At 45.7% G+C, this 25481-nt stretch overlaps 1 protein-coding gene across 3 annotated transcripts in view; it reads left to right on the forward strand.

The window, feature by feature from the left end:
• LOC137095149 (WD and tetratricopeptide repeats protein 1-like) overlaps positions 1-25481 on the forward strand; it is a 94628-nt gene that overhangs the window by 62899 nt on the left and 6248 nt on the right. For all 3 annotated transcript variants that reach the window (XM_067461459.1, XM_067461458.1, XM_067461457.1), the window contains 3 exons: positions 19386-19482; positions 21699-21872; positions 22874-23109. In XM_067461459.1, coding sequence (XP_067317560.1) covers positions 19386-19482; positions 21699-21872; positions 22874-23109 — 507 coding nt within the window. The remainder of the gene's footprint in view (positions 1-19385; positions 19483-21698; positions 21873-22873; positions 23110-25481) is intronic.

Genomic DNA, 25481 nt, shown 5'->3' on the forward strand with positions numbered 1-25481 from the left:
TGAGTAAAGGTACTGCAAGTCCCATCATCCATGGTTCATCCCCCTTAGAACTGCATCAGGATGTAGGGTGGGCCATGAGTACACTGAGTGCCAAGTTTGGGCCTCTTCTGTGATTTGTAGGGGCTACAATGTTCTGTGGGATGTGAATCGGGTGAAGGTACTACAGATCGCATCATTCGTGGCCCACCTGCCCTAAACCGCACCAAGTTTAAAGTGGGCCATGGGGTCTCTGTGTGCCAAGTTTGGTCCTGATCCGTCATTAGTGTGGGCAACTGTGCTCTAAGTTCCGTCATCCATAGCCCATCCTCACTCAAACTGCACCAGGATGTTGTGTGGGTCTGGGGGGGGGGGGCTGTGTGCCAGGTTTAGTCTTGTTCTGTCATTGTTGGGGGCCACAAGGTGTTTTGGACTTCAATAATTCCTGACAGCTTCAGGTCCCTTTCCTATTCCCTCTGCTTCCTCGGAATGTTGCAGTTGGCCAATCAGAGACCATATGCAGATTGTACCTCGGAATGTTGAAGTTGGCCAATCAGAAACCATATGCAAATTGTACCTCGGAATGTTGAAGTTGGCCAATCAGAGACCATATGCAGATTGTACCACAGTGGCAGCCATCGGAATCTTGGAATTTTCAGGCTGGCCAATCAGAGACGATATGCAAATAGCACCACAGTGGCAGCCAATCAGAAAGCTGGCACATACTCCTCCACTCGCACTTCTGTCCACCACATACAAACTTTGACTTGTATTATATTACTAGCTTGGGTACCCGGTGTGAAGGAGTGTGGTTAAAGCTTACTGCCACCTAATGTGTGAGGAAAGCTGGGCAACGATCAATATCAGCTTAGGAGCTATTTTATAAAGGGACTATTAATTACAGAAGGCTTTATTCATTTGATAGCGTAGCGTTTATTGTCCCTGGCTGACTTTACTTCTTATGCAGGCTGTTTGTCTTAAGAGAAACTGTATCAGGCAAGGCTTAAGGAAAACAGTAACAAGTTTATTTTAACAGGAGTATAACATGTTTAACTGTTTCTTCACAAGACGCACAAATCTTGATTGGTTACATTAGTAAGGTTTCATGAGTAATCTCAGGCCCAGACTTCAAGAGGTTTCTATAAGCAGATGTAACTCTTCTGGACAACTGTCCTAATAAAACAAATAAGCTAAAAGGCTTATTAACAGACTTGGCTCCCAGCCAAACCTTGATTCTTAACTCAGAATCAATAACCCCCTGTAGTTTTATCACTAGGGTCCTTTTCTGTAACCCCTTTGGTCACCAATTAATTCCCTGAATCTCCACCCAGAGATTCAGTCTTCCCTATAGCACACCGGCTACAGACACATTCCCTGAATCTCCACCCAGAGACTCAGTCTTCCCAGTAGCTCACCGGCTTACTGTCTGACTTTCAAAACTGCTGCCCCGTGAAGAGGCAGTTGGCTCCGCCCCTGTTGCTATGGCAACTCAGCTAATGCCAAGCCACTATCTCCCAACAAAATATATTCCTTCATACTTACCATTTATCAACCACTGTCTAAACAACACATAAACATGAGAATAAAAGTTACACATCGTCACACCTGGCACTGCCCGGGTTATTAAAGAAAAGAATTGTATATTAACATTGGTCTTTATCAGTTATTTATATGGCTCGCAGTGGTCTCAGGAAGTTAGTGAAGGTACTGCGAGTCCCATCATCCAAAGTCCATCCTCCTCCAAATTGCACCAGGATGGAGAGTGGGTCATGGGGGCTCTGTGTTCTAAGTTTGGTCTTGATCAGTCATTGGATGAGGGTCACAGCAGGCTCAGAAAGTGAGTTAAGGTACTGCAAGTCCCATCATCCATAGTCTCCCTCAAACATCACCAGAATGTTGAGTTGGCCATGGGTGCCCTCTGTGCCAAGTTTGGTCTTTATCGGTATTTGGATGAGTGTCATTGTGGTTTCAGGAAGTCAGTGAAGATACTGCAAGTCCCATCATCCATTGTCCATCCTCCTCTAAACAGCACCAGGATGTAGAGTCGCTCATGGGGGCTCTGTGTGCCAAGTTTGGTCTTGATTGGTCATTAGATGAGGGCTGCAGCAGTCTTGGGAAGTGAGTGTACTTGAAGTCCAATCATCCATAGTCTCCCCCAAACCTCACCAGAATGTTGAGTTGGCCATGGGGGCTCTGTGTGCCAAGTTTGGTCTTGGGCATCAGTCATTGCATGAGGATCTCAGTGGTTTCACTAGTGGTAGCCAATCAGAACGCTGGCACATACTCCTCCCGCCACACTTTTGCTGCACTTCTGTCCGCCACGTACAAACATTGCCTTTTATTATATTAACTAGCTTGGGCACCCGGCGCTGCCCGGGTTATTTGAGAAAGGAATTGTGTACCAAGGTGGGTCTTTAACAGTTATTTATATGGCTCGCAGTGGTCTCAGGAAGTTAGTGAAGGTACTGCGAATCCCATCATCTGTGGTCCATCCTCCTCCAAATTGCACCAGAATGGAGAGTGGGTCGTGGGGGCTCTGTGTGCCAAATATTGTTCTTGATCAATCATTTGCTGAGGGTCACAGTGATCTCAGAAAGGGAATTTAGGTACTGCAAGTACCATCATCCATAGTATGTTCTCCCCCAAACCTCACCAGAAAGTTGAGTTGGCCAAGGGGCCTCTCTGTGCCAAGTTTGGTCTTTTTTGGTATTGGGATATGTGTCGCTGTGGTTTCAGGAATTGAGTGAAAGTACTGGAAGTCACATCATCCATTGTCCGTCCTCCTCCAAAACTGCAGCAGGATGTAGAGTGGGTCATGGGGGCTCTGTGTGCCAAGTTTGTTCTTGATCGGACATTAGATGAAGGTTGCAGCAGTATTAGGGAGTGGAGGTACTTGAAGTCCCATCATCCATGGTCTGTCCTCCTCGAAAGTGCACCAGGATGTAGAGTAGGTCATGGGAAGTGTGTGTGCCAAATTTGGTCTTGGTCAGTCGGTGGTCTCAGGAAGTGAGTGAAGTGACTGCAAGTCCCATCATCCATTGACAAATTCTTCCAAACCGCACCAGTATGTAGAGTGGGTCATGCAGACTCTCTGTGTAAATTGTAGTCCTGATCCATCATTGTTGGCAGTTGTAATGGTCTTAGGAAGGGAGTGCAGGTATTGCAAGTCCGATTGTCCATGGTGCATCCTCCTCCAAACTGCACCAGGATGTAGAGTGCGTCATGGAGACCCAGTGTGCCAAGTTTGGTCTTTATCGGTAATTGGATGAGGGTTGCAGTGGTCTCAGGAATTGATCAAAGGTATTGCAAGTCCCATAATCCATGGTCCATCCACGGCCAAACCACACCAGGACATAAGGTGGGTCTTGAGAGGTCTATGTGCCAAGTTTGGTCCTGATCAGTCATTGGATGAGGTTAACAGCGGTCTCAGAATGTGAGTGACGGTACTGCAAGTCCCATCATCCATGGTTGCAGTAGGATGTTGAGTCGGCCTTGCAGGCTTTGTGTGCAAAGTTTGGTCTGTATTGGTAATTTTCTGACTCCGCCCCCTTTGGCCTTTTCCTTTCCTCTCTTTGTCATCTCGGAATCTTGGAATTGAGGCTGGCCAAACAGAGACCATAGGCAAATTTTCTTCTCATGTCCCCGTTTCTGACATGAACTCTTTTCTCCACCAGCTCCATCTCGGAATCTTGGAATTGAAGCTGGCCAATCAGAGACCATATGCAAATAGCACCACAGCGGCAGCCAATCTGAATCTTGGAACTTTCAGGCTGGCCAATCAAAATGCTGGCACATACACCGCCACACCACCACACTTTTTTCCTCCGCATACAAACTTTGACTTTTGTTATATACTAGTTTGGGGACCCGGCGCTGCCTGGGTTATTAGAGAAAGGAATTGTATATCAAGGTTGGTGTTTATCAGTTATTTATATGGCTCGCAGTGGTCTCAAATTTGGTCTTTATCAGTCATTGGATGAGGGTGGCAGTGGTTTCAGTAAGTTAGTGAAGGTACTGTGAGTCCCATAATCTGTGGCCCATCGTCCTCCAAACTGCACCAGGATGGAGAGAGGGTCATGGGGGCTTGGTGTGCTAAGTTTGGTCTTGAACAGTCATTGGATGAGGGTCACAGCAGTCTCAGAAAGTGAGTTAAGGTACTGCAAGTCCCATCATCCATAGTCTCCCTCAAACATCACCAGAATGTTGAGTTGGCCATGGGGGCTCTCTGTGCCAAGTTTGGTCTTTATTGGTATTTGGATGAATGTCACTATGGTTTCAGGAAGTGAGTGAAGGTACTGCAAGTCCCATCATCCATTGTCCGTCCTCCTCCAAACAGCACCAAGATGTAGAGTCTCTCATGGGGGCTCTGTGTGCCAAGTTTGGTCTTGATTGGTCATTAGATGAGTTTTGCAGCAGTCTTGTGGAGTGGAGGTACTTGAAGTCCCATCATCCATGGTCTGTCCTCCTCCAAACTGCACCAGGATGTAGAGTGGGTCATTGGAGCTCCATCTGCCAAGTTTAGTCTTGATTAGTCATTGGCGAGGGTCTCAGTGGTCTCAGGAAGTGAGTGAAGTGACTGCAAGTCCCATCATCCATTGTCAAAATCTTCCAAACCGCACCATGAGCGTTGCAGTGGTCTCAGGAATTGCGCAAAAGTACTGCAAGTCCCATAATCCATAGTCTATCCCCAGCCAAACACACACCAGGACGTAAAGTGGGTCATGAGAGGTCCACCCTCCTCCAAACTGAAGCAGGATGTAGAAAAGACCGGTATAGAATACGTCCAAATAAATAAATAAAATAAATAGATAGGGTCATGGGGGCTCTGTGTGCCAAGTTTGGTATTGATCAGTCATTGGTTCAGGGTCGCAGTGGTTTCTGTAAGTGAGTGAAGGTACTGCAAGTCACATCATCCATGGTCAACCCTCCTCCAAGCTGCAGCAGGATGTACAGTGGGTCATGGGGGCGCTGTGTGCCAAATTTGGTCTTTATTGGTCATTAGATAAGAGTTGCAGCAATCTTGGGAAGGGAGTGGAGATACTCCCATTATCCATGGTCTGTCCTCCATTCTGCACCATTTTGTAGAGTGGATCATTGGGGCTCCGTGCGCCAAGTTTGGTCTTCATCACTCACTGGCGATGGTCTCAGTGGTCTCAGAAAATGAGTGAAGTTACTGCAAGTCCCATCATCCATGTCCAAACCAAACCAGGACGTTAAGTGGGTCATGAGAGGTCTGTGTTCCAAGTTTGGTCTTGATCAGTCATTGGATGAGGTTAACAGCGGTCCCAGAATGTGAGTGAAGGTACTGACAGTCCCATCATCCATGGTCATCCCTCCTCCAAAACTGGAGCAATATGTAGAGTTGGTCATAGGGGCTCTGTGTGCCATGTTTGGTCTTGATTGGTCATTAGATGTGGATTGCAGCAGTCTTGGGGAATGGAGGTACTTGAAGTCCCATCATTCATGGTCTGTCCTCCTCGAAAGTGCACCAGGATGTAGAGTGGGTTATGGGGGCTCTGTGTGCCAATTTGGCCTTGATCGGTCATTGAATGAGGGTCGCAGTGGTTTCAGTAAGTGAGTAAAGATACTGCAAGTCCCATCATCCATGGCCCATCCCCCTTAGAACTGCATCAGGATGTAGAGTGGGCCATGAGTACTCTGTGTGGCAAGTTGGGGCCTGGTCTCTGATTTGTAGGGGCTACAATGTTCTGTGGGAAGTGAATCGGGTGAAAGTACTGCTAATCTCATCATTAGTGGCCCATCCTGCCCTGAACTGCACTGGAAGTCCCATCGTCCATCGTCCCTCCTTCTCCAAACAGCATCGGGATGTAGAGTGGGACAAGGGAGCTCTGTGTGCCAAGTTTGGTCTTGATCGGACATTAGATTAGGGTTGCAGCAGTCTTGGGAAGGAAGTGGAGGTACTTGAAGTCCCATCATCCATGGTTTGTTCTCCTCAAAAGTGCACCAGGATGTAGAGTGGGTTATGGGAACTGTGTGCCATATTTGGTCTTGATCATTTTGCATTTTGGCAAAAAATCTATGAGAGATGAGACACTGAAAGAAAATGCCAGGAAACCCACCTACTACAACGGTAACAAGGTCGCAATCCTAAAAGAACATCCAAAAACAATCCTAGAAAGAAGACGAAAATATCTCTTCCTCACGGAGGAGCTCAAAAGAAAAAATGTAAGATTCAAATGGGAGAGAAGAGAGGGGATAATGGTAACCTGGGAAGGTAACAAGCACTGGTTAACGACAGAAGCAAAAGCCAGGTGGTTCTACGACAAATACTTGAGTAAGAAAGGAGAAGAGCAAGGGAAAGATAAGGAGAAGGAAGACAAGGACGAAGAGGAATCCCAAAAGATGGACCAGGAAAGACTAAGGAAAAGACCAAGAGAACTATCCCCCAAGGGATACAAGAATTTTGCGGATTTGGCATTGGCGAATGGGAAAAGCGACACAGAAACAAGAAAAATAGATGGCACAGAACATTAAAATATACTCATGCAATGTAAACGGCTTAAACAATCCTAATAAAAGAGCTAAAATCTGGCACCAACTCAATAAAGAACAATATGACATAATATCATTGCAAGAAACTCATATATGCCATAAACATGTGTCTCACTTAAATCAAAAGAAACTGGGGAAAATGTACTACGCATCGGGAGGAGAAAAGAAAAGAGGGGTGACAACTTATGTGAAGGAAAGGATCCCATCCAAACAGGTGTTTAAGGACCAGGAGGGGAGGATGCTGGGTATAATAATAGAATTTGATGGAAGAAAAGTGTTGCTATGTAATATCTACGCCCCAAACGGAGCAAAAACAAAATTTATAGACTCCCTAAACAAAAAAATCTTAGAGCAAGAATATGATGACTTAATTATTATGGGAGTTTTCAATGGGGTCATGGATAGCAAACTGGACAAACGTACGGGGAAGAAAACAAAAAATACACACAAAACGGGGGAACTCCCCAGAGAATTCAGAAGACTAAGAGAAAATCTAGGATTACATGACATCTGGAGATTTCTCCATAAAGACGAACAGGATTTTACATTTATTCGGACCGCCATAACACGTGGTCACGAATAGATATGATCTGGGGATCAGAGATAATACTAACTAAAACTACAAAAATTAGAACCTTAGCAAAAATGAACTCAGACCACTCCCCTCTGGAACTCATAATGGAGAAAGCAGACAACAAGATAAAAACAAGGATATGGAGGCTAGACGATCAGCTAATAAGAGACCATAAAGACCAGGAAATTAATAAGAAAATTCTGGAAGAGTTCTTTAAGTTCAACACAGAAAAAGACACAACTATAGACACCATTTGGGACACATCTAAAGCATATATCAGAGGCCATTTCATTCAACAAAAAGCAAATAGGAATAGAGCAAGAAACAGGGAAATAAGAGAGATAGAGGAGGATGTGGAAAAAATAGAAGGAAAACTCAAAAACCGACCGGACAATAAGTCTCTGAAACTACAATTAGAAGTACTACAATTAGAAGTACACCTCGCTGCACTACAGTCTCCCTGCCTGAGCTAGCGGGGGTGGTCTCGAGCCTGGTGGTGGAGTCCCAACGGCTCCTTGTGCTGGGGGACTTCAACATCCATGCCGAGACGGCCCTCTCAGGAGCGGCTCAGGACTTCATGTCTGCCATGGCAACCATGGGGCTGTCCCAACAAATAACTGGCCCCACCCACTGTGCTGGACACACATTGGACTTGGTTTTCTGCCAGGGATGGGAGCAAGGTGGCGGTGTAGAGGAGTTGTCCATCTCTCCGTTGCCATGGACCGACCACTTCCTGATCAGATTTAGGCTCACTGCGCCCCCTAACCTCCGCAAAGGTGGAGGACCCATTAAGATGGTCCGCCCCAGGAGGCTTATGGATCCGAACGGATTCCTGACGGCTCTTGGGGATTTTCCCGCCACCTCGGTAGGTGACCATGTCGAGGCCTTGGTCGCTCTCTGGAATGGGGAGATGACCAGGGCAATTGACAGGATCGCTCCGGAACGTCCCCTCTCAAGTAACCGAGCTAAACCAGCTCCTTGGTTCACTGAGGAGCTGGCAGCGATGAAGCGAAGGAAGAGGGAACTAGAGAGCGTGTGGCGCTCGGATCCAAGCGAGCCAAATCGAGCACGGTTTGTGTCCTTCCTAAGGGCATATGCCGCGGCAATAAAAGCCGCAAAGAAAACTTTCTTTGCGGCTACTATTGCGTCTGCAAAAAACCGTCCGGCGGAGTTGTTCCGGATCGTCAGAGGCCTTTTAACTCCCCCTACCTCAGGTGGGAGCCCTGACAACTCGGGCACGCGCTGTGAAGCATTTGCTCGGTTCTTCGCAGACAAAGTCGCTTTGATCCGTTCTGGGCTGGACGCCACATTAAATGCAGTCTCTGTGGATGTGACACAAGCACCTGCTTGTCCTATTTTGATGGATTCTTTTCAGCTTGTGAAACCCGAGGATGTGGACAAGATACTTGGAGGAATGAGACCCACCACGTCCATCCTAGACCCCTGCCCATCCTGGCTTCTGAAAGAGGCCAGAGGGGGATTGGCTGAGTGGGTAACGGTGGTGGTTAATGCCTCCCTTCGGGAAGGCACGATTCCAGCGAGCCTAAAACAGGCTATTATAAAGCCGCTGTTGAAGAAACCATCACTGGACCCCACTAAATTTGACAACTTTCGGCCTGTTTCCAATCTTCCCTTCTTGGGCAAAGTCATGGAAAGCGTGGTGGCCTCACAACTCCAGGTATTCTTGAGAGACACGGATTATCTAGATCCGGCACAGTCTGGTTTCAGACCGGGACATGGTACCGAGACGGTCTTGGTCGCCTTAGTGGATGATCTCCGCCGGGAGCTAGACAGGGGGAGTGTGTCCCTGTTGGTGCTCCTGGACCTCTCAGCGGCCTTCGATACCGTCGACCACGGTATTCTTCTGGGACGCCTTGCAGAGATGGGCCTTGGGGGCATCGCTTTGCGGTGGCTCCAGTCATTTCTGGAGGGTCGTACCCAGAAGGTGTTATTGGGGGACTCCTGTTCAGCACCACAGCCTTTGACCTGTGGTGTTCCTCAGGGCTCCATACTGTCCCCCATGCTGTTTAACATCTACATGAAGCCGCTGGGTGAGATCATCCGGAGTTTCGGGGTGCGGTGTCACCTGTACGCAGATGACGTCCAACTCTGTCACTCCTTCCCACCTGCTACTAAGGAGGCTGTCGAAGTCCTGAACCGGTGCCTGGCCGCTGTGACGGTCTGGATGAGGGCGAACAAGCTGAAATTAAATCCAGACAAGACAGAGGTACTCCTGGTCAGTCGCAAGGCCGAACAGGGTATAGGGTTACAGCCTGTGCTGGACGGGGTCGCACTCCCCTTGAAGGCGCAGGTTCGCAGCTTGGGTGTGACCCTGGACTCATCGCTGAGCCTGGATCCCCAGGTTTCGGCGGTGACCAGGGGAGCATTTGCACAGCTTCGGCTCGTGCGCCAGCTGCGCCCGTATCTTGGGAAGTCTGACTTGGCCACGGTGGTACACGCTTTGGTCACATCCCGCCTCGACTACTGCAACGCTCTCTACGTGGGGCTGCCCTTGAAGACGGCCCGGAAGCTTCAGCTAGTCCAGCGCGCGGCAGCCATGTTGTTAACCGGAGCGGGACGCAGGGAGCACACAACGCCCTTGCTGTCCCAGCTCCACTGGCTGCCGATCAGCTACCGGGCCCAATTCAAGGTGCTGGTGCTTACCTACAAAGCCCTAAACGGTTCCGGCCCAAAATACCTTGAGTACCGCATCTCGGCCTATCAGCCCACGAGGACCTTGAGATCATCCGGGGAGGCCTTTCTCTCGGTCCCGCCTGCCTCACAGGCACGCTTGGCGGGGACTAGAGAACGGGCCTTCTCGGTGGTGGCCCCCCGGCTGTGGAACTCCCTCCCTGCGGAAATTAGACAGGCGCCCTCCCTCATGGCCTTCCGTAAGGGCCTGAAAACCTGGCTCTTTGAAAAGGCCTTCAATTAAGTGCTGTGTTTTTGGAATGACCACCGGAATGGACTAAGACGACGAGACGGATTATGACCCAAACAAGACGAAGCGGATTTTTAGCTTAATTATTTGTTGTTAGTAAGTTGTGTGTTATGACTCTGATTTATTGTAACTGTTGTCTGTATGTTCTGTGTTTTGTACACCGCCACGAGTCGCCTTCGGGCTGAGAGTGGCGGTCAACAAATGCAAATAATAAATAAATAAATAAATAAATACTAAAGAAAAGATGGGATTCATTACACCTAGACAAAATTAGCAAAAAAATTGAGATATATAAGACAAAACCATTTTGAAAACGCAAACAAAATAGGGAAATACTTAGCTTGGAAAGTAAGAAGGAAAAAGCACAAGCAACATATAAGCAAAATAGAGGATGGTGGGAGGAGCTATGTAAAACAGGAAGACATAGAGGAGCAGTTTCGCAAATTCTATAAGAAACTCTACACGGACAACAATATCCCCAAAGAGAAAGTAATAAACTACCTAGAGAAACAAAAACTAAAAAACTATCCGAGGCAGAAAGAGAAATGCTAAACAAAAAAGTAACGGAAGAAGAAATAAAGGAAATAATAACAAAACTACCACCGAATAAATCCCCAGGTCCAGATGGACTAACGGAAAAGTACTATAAAATCTTCAGCGAGGTGCTCACACCACACTTAGTAAAGGTAATAAATAAGGCCCTGGAAGAAAAGAAGCTACCTGAGACATGGAAAACAGCACATATAACCGTAATACCAAAGGAAGAACAGGACGCCACAAAAACTACCAACTATCGCCCAATATCTTTACTTAATGTTGATTATAAGATATTCTCGGGTGTGATAGCGGCGAGACTAAAAAAGGTATTAGGCACAAGAATAAACGAAGATCAAACAGGCTTCCTACCAGGTCGACAAATAAGTAATAACTTGAGATTGATCCTTAACACAGTAGAATATTATAATAAACACACACAAAAAGAAGCAGGACTCCTATTTTTAGATGCGGAGAAGGCATTCGACAGGGTCAATTGGGGGTTTATAATAGAGCTATTAAAAGAAGTAGATGCGGGGTACTACTTCATAAATGCGATCAAAGCGATATATTCGCAACAAACAGCGAGGATAATTGTCAATGGACAAACATCGGATCCTATTAAAATAACTAGAGGCACAAGGCAGGGATGCCCGATATCCCCACTAATCTATATCATGACCCTGGAAGTGCTATTGGACAGCATCAGAAACAACAAAGAAATTAAAGGACTAAGAGTTAGATCTTACAATTATAAAGTGGCTGCATTCGCTGATGATATGGTGGGGATTATAGAAGACCCAATAAAACAATGGGAGAAATGGTGGACAGAAATCACTACCTTTGGGGAGGTGGCGGGATTAAAAATCAATAAAAACAAAACGAAATTTTTGGTAAAGAACATGTCAAAAGAGAAAAAAGAAGAACTTCAGAGAACATCAGGTATAGAAATTGCAACAAAGGTTAAATACCTGGGAATATATTTAACATCTAGCAATGCCCAGCTAATCAAAAATAATTACGACTCCAAATGGAAACAAATAACAGAAAAGATGGGAAGATGGCAGAGACTTGAATTATCCCTCCTGGGTAGGATCGCACTAACTAAAATGAACATTCTAGCGGAAATACTGTATCTCTTCCGCATGATTCCTATAATAAGAACCAAAAATATAATAGCCAACTGGCAAAGGCAGTTAAACAAATTTGTATGGCAAAACAAACGGGCCAGAATAAAATTCAGGAACATGAGTGACGATCCGAAGAGGGGAGGGCTAGGACTGCCAGATCTCCAGCTGTACCACGATGCTGCGGCGCTGACCTGGGTTAGGGAGTGGGCTACATTAAAAAATGATAGATTGCTGACGCTAGAAGGGGAGGACTTAAATAGGGGGTGGCACAGCTATCTGTGGAAAGGGAAAGCTGTAATAGAAAAAAACTTCAATAACCACCCCATCAGAGCGTCATTAATAAAGGCATGGAACAAGTACAAAGGGAGATGGTACACAAAAACACCAATATGGGTCTCCCCCAACGAGGCGGATCAGAGGAGGGAAACAGCAAAAGGTAAATGGTTGAGGTACAAACAGCTCTTGAAGATAACAAGCCAAGAGATAAGATTAAAAACACTGGAGGAAGTAAGGCAAATAGAACCGGAGTTCACGTGGTTCCAATATTGGCAAGTTAATGAGAACTATAAGGAAGACAAAAAAATTGGGTTTGAAACAAAGGAGAAATTATGGGATAAGATGTTAAACAAAGAAAAAAAACTGATCAAAGGACTATACCAACAATTACTACTATGGGCATCGGAAGAGGAACAAGTTAAGGAAGTTATGGTTAAATGGGCCAGAATGACTGGACGTACAATAACAAATGTCAGAATGGGAGGAGATATGGAGAAAAAAACTAAAATACGCGTACGCCTCAGAGATAAAAGAAAATTGGGTCAAAATGTTTTATTTGTGGTACCAGACACCTGAAAGAATAGCAAAGTACAGTAAGGGAAGAGCAGACAGGAAGTGTTGGCGGTGCGGAAAGAAACTGGGAACTTTCATACACATGTGGTGGGATTGTAAGATCGTGAAGAAGTTTTGGAAAGAGGTGCACCACAAGATAAAAGAGATACTTCAAATCAAGCTGGAATTCAGACCGGAACACTTCCTGCTGGGAATGAACAACCCCACCATGAATAAAAACGACGAAAAAATAATATTTTATCTCACCACAGCAGCACGTATAAGCGTGGCCCGACTATGGAAAAACAAGAAAACAGCGGACTACAATCTGTGGATGAGTAAATCCATGGACATCATGAACATGGATTTACTAACACAGAGACTAAGAAAAAGCGAGCATACAAAAGAAGCCACGGACTGGAGCAAACTCATAACATTCCTAAAGAAGAAAACATGAAAGAAAGAAAAAGGGAAAAAAAAGAAACAAACAAACAAACAAATAAATAAATAAATAATCCGATGAACCAAAGCTTAATAAGAGCGTGCCCGACCCATAAGACATAAACCAACAAAGAGGGGGGAAAAAAAGAATATAAAAAGTATACGCTTAAACACCCTGGAAGTCAAGATGAGTGTAACTGTGGTAGATGCATGTATGTAGTCAATGTATGTTTCTAGTAGGGCTCAGGCAGCAACCCTGGGTACCTGAGGGGGGGGGGGGGGAGGGAGAGGTCGATCAGATGAGAATAGGCTCTAAGGAAAACTTGGTCTGGTTAAAACAAAATAGATCATAAGAACGAAGAGGGAAAGAAAGAACCAGGTATCATAGCAGGGGTAATGTAAAATGAAGAACGATGGATATATTACAGATTATTGTTGATATTTATTGCATAGAGTGTTGATGTAATGTTTTGTATCCTTGTTTGTATATTTGTATGTATGTTTGTTTGGGCAGCCACTGGCCCTTTTTATACTATAAAAACTTAATAAAAAAAATAATAAAAAAAGAAGCTGGCCAATCAGAGACCATATGCAAATAGCACCACTGTGGCAGCCAGTCCGAATGTTGGAACTTTCAGGCTGACCAATCAGAATGCTGGCACATACACTTCCGCACCGCCGCACTTTTGTCCTCCACATACAAACTTTCACCTTTATTATATACTAGCTTGGGGACCCGGCGTTGCCCGGGTTATTAGAGAAAGTGGGTAATGGTGGTTCTGTATGCCAAGTTTGGTCTTTATTGGTCTTTGGATAATGGCTGCATTATTTTCAGGAAGTGAGTGAAGGTACTTGAAGTTCCATCATCCATGGGCCATCCTCCTAGAAACAGCAGCAGGATATAGAGTGGGTCATGAGGGCTCTGTGTGCCAAGTTTGGTCTTTATCAGTCATTAGATGAGGGTGGCAGTGGTGTCAGTAAGTGAGTGAAGGTAGTGCAAGTCCCATCATCCAAAGTCCATCCCCTTTCGAACTGCAGCAGGATGTAGAGTGGATCATGGGGGCTCTGTGTGCCAAGTGTGGTCTTGATTGGTCATTAGAAGAGGGTTGCAGCAATCTTTAGAAGGAAGTGGAGGTACTTGAAGCCCCATCATCCATGGTCTGTCCTCCTCCAAACTGCACCAGGATGTAGAGTGGGTCATTGGAGCTCCATGTGCCAAGTGTAGTCTTGATTAGTCATTGACGAGGGTCTCAGTGGTCTCAGGAAGTGAGCAAAGGTACTGCAAGTCCCATCATCCATCTCTAAAGTTTTCCAAACAACACCAGGACGTAACGTGGGTCATGAGTGGTGTATGTGCCAAGTTTGGTCTTGATCCATCATTGGATGAGGTTTGCAGAGGTCTCAGAATGTGAGTGAAGGTACTGGAAGTTCCGTCATCCATGGTCCACCCTTCTCCAAAACGGCAGCAGGATGTAGAGTGGGTCATGGGGGCTCTGTGTGCCAACTTTGGTCTTGATTGGTCATAAGATGAGTTTTGCAGCAGTCTTGGGTAGTGTAGGTACTTGAAGTCCCATCATCCATGGTCTGTCGTCCTCCAAACTGCTCCAGGATGTAGAGTGGGTCATTGAAGCTGCATGTTCCAAGTTTAGTCTTGATGAGTCATTGGCGAGGGTCTCAATGGTCTCAGGAAGTGAGTGAAGTGACTGCAAGTCCCGTCATCCATTGTCAAATTCTTCCAAACCGCACCAGGATGTAGAGTGAGTTATACAGGCTCTCTGTGTAAATTGTGTTCCTGATCCATCATCGTTGGCAGTTGTAATGGTCTTAGGAAGGGAGTGCAGGTATTGGAAGTCCCATCGTCCATGGTGCATCCTCCTTCAAACTGCACCTGGATGTAGAGTGCGTCATGGAGACGTGCCAAGTTTGGTATTTATTGGTAATTGGATGAGGGTTGCAGTGGTATGAAGAATTGAGCAATGGTACTGCAAGTCCCATAATCCACGGTCCATCCCCAGCCAAACCACACCAGGATGTAAAGTGGGTCATGAGAGGTCTATGTGCGAAGTTTGGTCCTGATCAGTCATTGGATAAGGTTAACAGCGGTCTCAGAATGTGAGTGGTGGTACTGCAAGTCCCATCATCCATGGTTCATACTCCTCCAAACTGCAGTAGGATGTAGAGTGGGTGATGGGGGCTCTGTGTGCCAAGTCTGCTCTGTATTGGTAGTGTTCTGACCCAGCCCCCTTTGGCCTTTCCTTTCCTCTCTTTCTCATCTCGGAATGTTGGATTTGAGGCTGGCCAATAAGATACCATATGCAAATTTCATTCTGTCATGCCCCGTTTCTGCCATGAACCCTCTTCTCCACCAGGGGCTCCTATTGAAGCTGGCCAATCAGAGACCATATGCAAATAGCACCACAGCGGCAGCCAATCAGAAAGCTGCCACATACATTTCCGCCCTCCCTCCACAATTCCTCTGTCCTATACAAACAAACACTCTTCTTTATTATATACTTGCTTGGGGACCCGGCGCTGCCCGGGTTATTAGAGAAAGTGGGTAATGGTGGTTCTCTATGCCAAGTTTGGTCTTTATTGGTCATTGGATGATGGTTGCATTGTTTTCAGGAAGTGAGTGAAGGTACTTGAAGTGCCATCATCCATGGTCCACCCTTCTCCAAACAGCAGCAGGATATAGAGTGGGTCATGGGGGCTCTGTGTGCCAAGTTTGGTCTTTATCAGCCATTGGATGAGGGTGGTAGTGGTTTCAGTAAGTGAGTGAGGGTCCCTGTTTCTGTCATGAACCCTTTTCTCCACCAGGGGCTCCTGTTGAAGCAGGCCAATCAGGGATCATATGCAAATAGCCCCACAGCAGCAGCCAGTCAGAATCTTGGAACTTTCAGGCTGGCCAATCAGAAAGCCGGCACATACACCGCCACACATCCGCCGCATACAAGTTTTGACTTTTATTATATACTAGCTTGGGGATCCGGCGCTGCCCGGGTTATTAGAGAAAGTGGGTAATGGCGGTTCTGTATGCCAAGTTTGGTCTTTATTGGTCATTGAATAACGACTGCATTGTTTTCAGGAAGTGAGTGAAGGTACTTGAAGTCTCATCATCCATGGTCCACCCTCCTCCAAACTGCAGCATGATGTAGAGTGGGTCATGGGGGCTCTGTGTGCTAAGTTTGGTCTAGATTGGTCATTGGATGAGGGTTGCAGCAATCTTGGGAAGGGAGTGGAGGTACTTGAAGTCCCATCATCCACTGTCTGTCCTCCTCCAAACTGCACCAAGATGTAGAGTGGGTCATGGGGGCTCTGTGTGCTAAGTTTGGTCTTGATCAGTCATTGGATTAGGGTCGCAGTGGTTTCAGTAAGTGAGTAAACGTACTGCAAGTCCCATAATCCATGGCCAACCCTCCTCGAAAGTGCACCAGGATGTAGAGTAGGTCATGGAGACTCTGTGTGCCAAGTTTGGTCTTGATCAGTCATTGGCGAGGGTCTCAGTGTCTCAGGAAGTGAGTGCAGTGAGTGCAAGTCCTATCATCCATTGACAAATTTTTCCAAAGCGCACCAGGATGTAGAATGGGTCATGCAGGCTCTCTGTGTAAATTGTGGTCCTGACCCATCATTGTTGGCAGTTGTAATGGTCATAGGAAGGGAGTGCAGGTATTGCAAGCCCCATCGTCCATGGTGCATCCTCCTCCAAACAGCACCAGAATTGAGCAAGCATTGAGCAAAGGTACAGCAAGTCCCATAATCCATGGTCCATCCCCAGCCAAACCACACCAGGACGTAAAGTGGGTCATGAGAGGTCTATGTGCCAAGTTTGGTCCTGATCAGTCATTGGATGAGGGTGGCAGTGGTTTCAGTAAGTTAGTGAAGGTACTGCAAGTCCCATCATCCAAAGTCCATCCTCCATGACCCACTCTACAGCAAGATGGGGGCTCTGTGTGCCAAGTTTTGTCTTGATCAGTCATTGGTTCAGGGTCGCAGTGGTTTCAGTAAGTGAGTTAAGGTACTGCAAGTCCCATCATCCATGGTCAACCCTCCTCCAAGCTGCAGCAGGACCTAGAGTGGGTCATGGGGTCTCTGTGTGCCAAGTTTGGTCTTTATTGGTCATTAGATGAGGGTTGCAGCAATCTTGGGAAGGGAGTGGAGGTACTTGAAGTCCCATCATCCATGGTCTGTCCTCCTCAAAAGTGCACCAGGATGTAGAGTGGGTTATGGGGACTCTGTGTGTCAACTTGGCCTTGATTGGTCATTGGATGAGGGTTGCAGTGGTTTCAGTAAGTGAGTAAAGATACTGCAAGTCCCATCGTCCATGGCCCATCCCCCTTAGAACTGCATCAGGATGTAGAGTGGGCCATGAGTACTCTGTGTGCCAAGTTTGGGCCTGGTCTCTGATTTGTAGGGGTTACAATGTTCTGTGGGAAGTGAATTGGGTGAAGATACTGCAAATCCCATCATTAGTGGCCCATCCTGCCCTGAACCGCACTGGAAGTCCCATCATCCATCGTCCCTCCTTCTCCAAACAGCATCAGGATGTAGAGTGGGTCAAGGGGGCTCTGTGTGCCAAGTTTGGTCTTGATCGGTCATTAGATGAGGGTTGCAGCAGTCTTGGGAAGGGAGTGGAGGTACTTGAAGTCCCATCATCCATGGTCTGTCTTCCTTGAAAGTGCACCAGGATGTAGAGTGGGTCATGGGGACTCTGTGTGCCGTATTTGGTCTTGATCAGTCATTGGCGAGGGTTTCAGTGGTCTCAGGAAGTGAGTGAAGTGACTGCAAGTCCCATCATCCATTGTCAAATTCTTCCAAACCACACCAGGATGTAGAGTGGGTCATGCGGGCTCTCTATGTAAATTGTGGTTCTGATCCATCATTGTTGTCAGTTGTAATGGTCTTAGGAATGGAGTGCAGGTATTGCAAGTCCCATCATCCATGGTTCATCCTCCTCCAAACTGCAGTAGGATGTAGAGTGGGTCATGGGGACTCTGTGTGCCAAGTGTGGTCTGTATTGGTAATTTTCTGACCCAGCCCCCTCTGGCCTTTTCCTTTCCTCTCTTTGCCATCTCGGAATCTTGGAATTGAGGCTGGCCAATCAGAGACCATATGCAAATAGCACCACAGCGGCAGCCAATCAGAACGCTGGCACATACTCCTCCCGCCACACTTTTGTCCTCCGCATACAAGTTTTGACTTTTATTATATACATAGATATAGATAGATATAGATATAGATATAGATATAGACTAGCTTGGGGACCCGTCGCTGCCCGGGTTATTTGAGAAAGGAATTGTGTATCAAGGTTGGTCTTTATTTATATGGCTTGCAGTGGTGTTAGGAAGTTAGTGAAAGTACTGCGAGTCCCATCATCTGTGGTCCATCCTCCTCCAAACAGCACTGGGATGTAGGGTGGGTCATTGGGGCTCTGTGTGCCAAGTTTGGTCTTGATTGGTCATTGGATGAGGTTTGCAGAGGTCTCAGAATGTGAGTGAAGGTACTGGAAGTTCCATCATCCATGGTCAACCCTCCTCCAAAACCACAGCAACACCTCTCCAAATACCAAGAAAGACCAAACTTGGCATAGAGAGCCCCCTTGGCCAACTCAACATTCTGGTGAGGTTTGGGGGGAAACAGACTATGGAAGATGGGACTTGCAGTTCCTAAACTCACTTTCTGAGACCACTGTGACCCTCATCCAATGATTAATCAAGAACAAAACTTGGTGCACAGAGCCCCCACGACCCACTCTCCATTCTGGTGCAATTTGGAGGAGGATGGACCACAGATGATGGGACTCGCAGTACCTTCACTAACTTCCTGAGACCACTGCGAGCCATATAAATAACTGATAAAGACCAACGTTAATATACAATTCTTTTCTTTAATAACCCGGGCAGTGCCAGGTGTGACGATGTGTAACTTTTATTCTCATATTTATGTGTTGTTTAGACAGAGCCCCTGGCCTTATCCTTTCCTCTCTTTGTCATCTCGGAATCTTGGAATTGTGGCTGGCCAATCAGAGACCATATGCAAATTTCCTTCTCTCATGTCTCCGTTTCTGTCATGAACCCTTTTCTCCACCAGGGGCTCCTGTTGAAGCTTGCCAATCAGAGACCATATGCAAGTAGCACCACAGTGGCAGCCAATCAGAACGCTGGCACATACTCCTCCACACTGCCACACGTCCGCCGCATACAAACTTTGACTTTTATTATATGGATAGATATAGATAGATAGATAGATAGATAGATGGATGGATGGATGGATGGATGGATGGATGGATGGATGGATAGTGTGAATGAGATAGATCAGTATTTGATGCTGTTTTGGTTTTTTTTTACTGCCTCCTTGTTTTGTAAATTCAGGAAGGCAAGAAGTTAAGGGTGTGCACGGTGTCTGTGAATCCGTTTCTGGCTTGAACTTGATTGTCTTTTATGACCCTCAGAGATGCAGAATGGAAAAACATCGATGAATGGTGTGTCAAATGGTATTCATCTCCACAGCAATGGGTTCAGGCTGTCTGAGGGGCAAGTGCATGTGAGGTAAGAGGGCACCTTTGCCTTGCTAAATGTTTATGCTGTGTGGTTCTATAAAGTAGTTTAAGCATGTGGGATCCTGTGTTCTGTATTTTCAAAGGGATGTTTGCACAGCACCCAGGAACCAGTCTCTTTCTAGGCTTCTTCGATGAGTGGATGCCATTTTGTGAGACTACATCCACTCTGTTTCCAAGTGGCATCTGCCAGTTATATCTTTACAATGACAAATATGATAAAAGATGGCTGTAAGCTATAGAACATGTGGTTCCCAACCTGTAATCCGTGGATCACCAGTGGTCTGGAAGAATATGGTCCATGGCCTCACCATTACTACACTGTTGCCTCAAAACCATGTGGCAATGAGAACGACTCATCTCACAAAATCCTCTTATAGCCAAGGCAACAAGGATGTTGGGAGGGGAGAGGCTGACTACCCACCAAAGATTACTACGACCACATTTGCTCTAGATTATTAAATATGGTTTTCCGTTCCCAAGCAGATGGAGACTACTGGATGGCATATGTTCTGGTTCAGGTCTATCCAATGCAATTTTCTGAATCAGTACCCCAAATAACCAAGCAGAATCTAAAGTTGACCAAAAACTGATTTGTAACCTTTTTGGTATTAATGTTGGAGAGTGGACCCTGGCCAAAAAAAGGTTTGGAACCATTGCTATAGAAAGATTATTTACAGTATTTATATTTTGTCCTCCTCACCTGAAGGGGTCTCCGGGCGGATCATAGAACACATATACAGGAAACATTCAATGCCGTTATACACTCACAGGATAGACACAGTACATAGTACATAGTTAGAGGTATTTAGGCTTTTCCCATCCCCTCCAGTGTCTTGGAGGTTTTGCTTGATTCTGGCCACCCGGGGTAGGGTGCTGTTGCTCCATCCACCATGCCGAAGAGCCCTGTTCACAGACTTTCTCCCTTTGGTCAAATTGCCGGCATTTTTCTCATATTTCCTTATGATGCCATTAAAATATCTCCCCACTAAATGGTACCTATTTATCTACTCACGATTTGCAAGGTGGGCAATAAGCTGGGCTGAAGATCGGGCACTCACCCCCGACCCAGGCTTCAAACTGCCAAACTTTCGATTGGCTAGATTTATTGCAGCTGGTGGTCAACCTGTTGTGTTAAAGCCCTGAATTAACCTCAAAATGGGAATATCTTTCAACATTTAAGAGGCCAAAAAACTTTGATGAAACCAAAGAAAAAAAGTGATACTGGGATGGGGCTTTGGGGCGGTTGAGGTCTATGTTCAGGTTCTTGAGAAATTAATATTTTGTCCCCACATCTCTTGAGAAAACAGGTGACACACATGATTTTTCTCCTTCCTTTCTCTTATTATAGTGATTCTTAACCTGTGGGTCCCCAGACGCTTTGGCGTTCAACTCCCAGAAATTGTAACAGCTGGTAAACTGGCTGGGATTTCTGGGAGTTGTAAACCAAAACACCTGGGGACTCACATTTTGAGAACCACTGCTCTATTATAAGTGATCATTGGGTGGAATATTTATCATCCAATCCATTTCTGACTCCTACTTTTTCCTTTATGACCAACGACTCCTATGACAAATGGCTTATATCATGACCTGAATCATGATCTGGTTCTGAATTCCTATATTACATTACTATATTTATCTTTAAGTTAAGTTGAATCAATCCTGTTAAATTGCTCTGTTTCCATGCTATTTCCTATGCTATTATACGTTTTCTATCCACCTTATTGAACCATCTCATTCTTTAATCAGTTTCGCATAGTGGTCCACTAGTCTGTTGTTGCTTTTGATGCTGTTATTATTCTTGTTACGCTGTTATGCTGTTTTTAATTGTTATTGTTTGTTTTAATTGTATTTTGCTTTGGACTTGGCCCCATGTAAGCCACCTCAAGTCCCTTCGGGGAGATGGAGGTGAGGTAAAAAAATAAAGTTCTTCTTCTACTGGGCATCATAAAAGCCTCCCCTTTCTCCTGTAACTTTTTATAACCTGATACCTTCTACATATTTTTATACTGTGGTAGCAGATGATGCTTTCAACAAAATATCCTATTTGTATCATGCCTTTTGGTGTATGTGGATTTTAATTTGGCAAATCTACCTGAAAAGCAAAATAAAAATGTAATAAATGTGCTACAAGGAGTAGGAGGAAAGCAGAGTTCTGTAGCTGAGGCCAGTTTTACTTCATTTCAGCTTTCCTTGTTTCTTTAGCCCACAAGCGGAGCTCCCTCCTTACCTGGAGAAAATTAAGTTGCAAGCCAACGAGGCATTTGCTTGTCAGCAGTGGACTCAAGCCATCCAGCTCTACAGCAAAGCTGTGCAGAAAGCCCCCAACAATGCCATGCTCTATGGAAACAGAGCTGCTGCCTACATGAAACGCAAGTGGTGCGTGAAGGAGGGATGTTTCACAGGGGAGTTAATGAAAGGAATTTCCATTGCTTTCTAGCAGAAGGGAGTTGCTGTTGTCTTTTCCCAGATCCCAAGGAGTATAAGCATCATCCCCATACCTGGCTGAAGAGTAGTTCCTAAAGCTGCTGGATTCACTTTTGTCATCTGAGACTACAAGAAATGTTTTCTGGCTATCTGAGTTAGTTTTCATTTTCCTCCAACAATTCTATCTTGTCAACAGAAAAATGCTCAGTCTGCAGAGGAGCATATGTATCAGTGCCAACCATAACTTAGGCCTCACAGTTACTTACATTCTTATTTTATTTATGCATTTTCTCCAGAACTAGATAGAATTCAAGAGGAAAAGTTAAAAACATGCAGTGTCATCCACTGTATTTCATCCTTTGACTCTTCATATGTTTCTGTTCCCAAGTAGTTTGAAACCCCAGTTAGCGTAGCCAGTTTTTAGGTCTTCTGGTAGCTGAAGTTCAAAATATTTGTAGGATGAGAATGGTCACTAGTGTAGACCATTGCTTCTTAAACTGTGGGACCCAATCCCACATGGGGTCCCCTTAACCCAGTATTTTGCCCCTGAAAGAAATAGAACTGTAAAAGGTTTCTGAATTCCACTAGTTGAGAGGTTTACACTGTTGTATCGTGTTTGCAATGGACTCTGCAGAAGATGCTTCAGCTCTACATCATAAAAAGGGAAAATAGCCTGTTAACAAGCCACGCAAATAGAGACTTGTTATCAGTAGATGTTTGATTTTGATACCTGTTTTAATATACCTGTATATTTTGGGTCATGTAAAAATTTCTCAGACCAAAAGGTGTCATGAGTGGAAAAGGTTTAAGAAGCTCTGGTATAGGCCATTGTCTGACCAAGCAAGGTGGCATCATGTGTTGATTGACTTCAACAGCAAAATACTGTGATGAATGCTGTGATGAAGGAAGACCTTGCTCACATAGTAGACATCTGATGCTTGTCCCTCTTACAGGGATGGGGATCACTACGATGCTTTGAGGGACTGCTTGAGGGCCATCTCCCTGAACCCGTGCCACCTGAAGGCTCACTTCCGCTTGGCCCGATGTCTTTTTGAGCTGAAGTATGTGGCAGAAGCCCTGGAGTGTCTGGATGATTTCAAAGGAAAATTCCCTGAGCAAGCCCACAGCAGCGCCTGCGATGCACTGGATCGGGACATCAATGCAGCCCTATTTTCGAAAAGTGATAATGGTGAGGACCACTGACCTTATGCTGCCCTGAACATCAGGGAATGTTGTATTCCTTTTTTTAATGCACAGATCTCTGTGAATTATATATTTTCAAGAATATCCAGAACAAATTGTCAGTTGAGGGTGTTGTCTTTGTACCTGTGTATTAATTCTTCATGTTTAGTACTATTTAGGTCAGTGTTTCTCAACCTTCCTATTGACACAACCCCTTAATACAGTTCCTCATGTTGTGGTGACCCCAACCATAAAATTATTTTCGTTGCTACTTCATATCTGTCATTTTGCTACTGAATCATAATGTAAATATCTGATATGCAAGATGTATTTTCATTCACTGGACCAAATTTGGCACAAATACCCAATATGTAAAATTTGAATACTGGTGGGGTTTGGGGTGGTGGTTTTATCATTTGGGAGTTCTAGTTGCTGGGATTTATAGTTCACCTACAATCAAAGAGCATTCTGAACTCCACCAGCGATGGAAGTGAACCAAACTTGGCACACAGAACTCCCATGACCAACAGAAAATACTGGGTGTGTTTGATGGGAATTGACCTTGAGTTTTGGAATTGTAGTTCAGCTACATCCAGAGAACATTGTGGACTCAAACAATGATAGATCTGGACCAAACTTGGCACAAATCTTCAATATGCCCAAATGTGAACATTGGTGGAGTTTGGGGAAAATAGACCTTGACCTTTGGGACTTGTAGTTCACCTGCAATCAAAGAGCATTCTAAACCCCACCAATGAGAGAATTGGGCCAACCTTCCCACACATAACCCCCATGCCTTGAAGGGACTTGCTAGAGCAAGCCTCCCTCCAGCCTTGCATGCTCCCTCTCACCCACACATGCAGATCACTCTGCCATGTCCCGAGCATGCTTACTCTCCCCTCCCTGCTTGGAGTCTCAGAAACAGCCCTCCCCTTGGCTGAGAAGCCAGCCAATCACAGCAGAGGAGAGCTTTGGGTGGGAGGATTTGCCATCTATATATATAAATTTGTTAGGGGCATCCAATGAGGAAACAAAACTCAAAAACCCCCCAACGAAACTTAACCAAAATTCCCATGCCCATAACACAACCCACAAGGTACAAACATATCTACTCAAAATGAAAAACAACACAACAACACACTCACAAAACGGCAAAACAACAAAACTCAAAAATCCCCCAAAGAAACTTAACCAAAATCCCTGTGCCCATAACACAACCCACAAGGTACAAACATATCTACTCAAAATGAAAAACAACACAACAACACACTCACAAAACGGCAAAACAACAAAACTCAAAAATCCCCCAACGAAACTTAAGTAAAATCCCTGTGCCCATAACACAACCCACAAGGTACAAACATATCTACTCAAAATGAAAAACAACACAACAACACACTCACAAAACGGCAAAACAACAAAACTCAAAAATCCCCCAACGAAACTTAACTAAAATCCCCGTGCCCATAACACAACCCACAAGGTACAAACATATCTACTCAAAATGAAAAACAACACAGCAACACACTCACAAAACGGCAAAAGAAGAAAACTCAAAAAAACCCAACGAAACTTAACCAAAATTCCCATGCCCATAACACAACCCACAAGGTACAAACATATCTACTCAAAATGAAAAACAACACAACACACTCACAAAACGGCAAAACAACTGAGCATGCGCATTGGCGCCCAGCCGCAAGTTCCATCGCGCGCGCACATGGCCTTCCGGCCAACGTTCCCTCTGCGGAAACCATGCCCACTCCAAGCCCCGCCGCGCTGCTTCCCACACACACACACACCCTGCCGCACACACACACGCAACCCCACGCTCCATCACTCCCCCCGCCGCCGCACACACACACGCAACCCCACGCTCCATCACTCCCCCCACCGCCGCACACACACGCAACCCCACTCTCCCCGCCGCCGCACACACACACGCAACCCCAGGCTCCATCACTCCCCCTGCCGCCGCACACACACACGCAACCCCACGCTCCATCACTCCCCTGCCCCAATCTTACCTCCTTTTATTTCAGGCCACCTCCAAACCCCGCCCCTTCCCGCCCTGTCAAAATCTAGGAAAGACAGGAAGGAAGGAAAGAAGGAAGAAAGAGAAAGGGAGGTAAAGAAAAAGGGGGAAGGAAGGAAAGTTAGAGGAAGAAGAAAAGGAAAGAAAAGGAAAGATGGAAGGAAAGAAAAGAGAGACAGCAGAAGAGAAAGAAAAAGGGGGAAGGAAGGAAAGAGATAGAGAAAGAAGTGGAGATGGAAAGATGGGAAGGAAGGAAGGAAGGAAGGAAGGAAGGAAGGAAGGAAGGAAGGAGGGAGGGAGGGAGGGAGGGAGGGAGGGAGGGAGGGAAAGAAGGAGAGAAAGAG

The sequence above is a fragment of the Anolis sagrei genome, chromosome Y (genome assembly GCF_037176765.1).
Source record: "Anolis sagrei isolate rAnoSag1 chromosome Y, rAnoSag1.mat, whole genome shotgun sequence".
Classification (NCBI taxonomy): Eukaryota; Metazoa; Chordata; class Lepidosauria; order Squamata; family Dactyloidae; genus Anolis; species Anolis sagrei.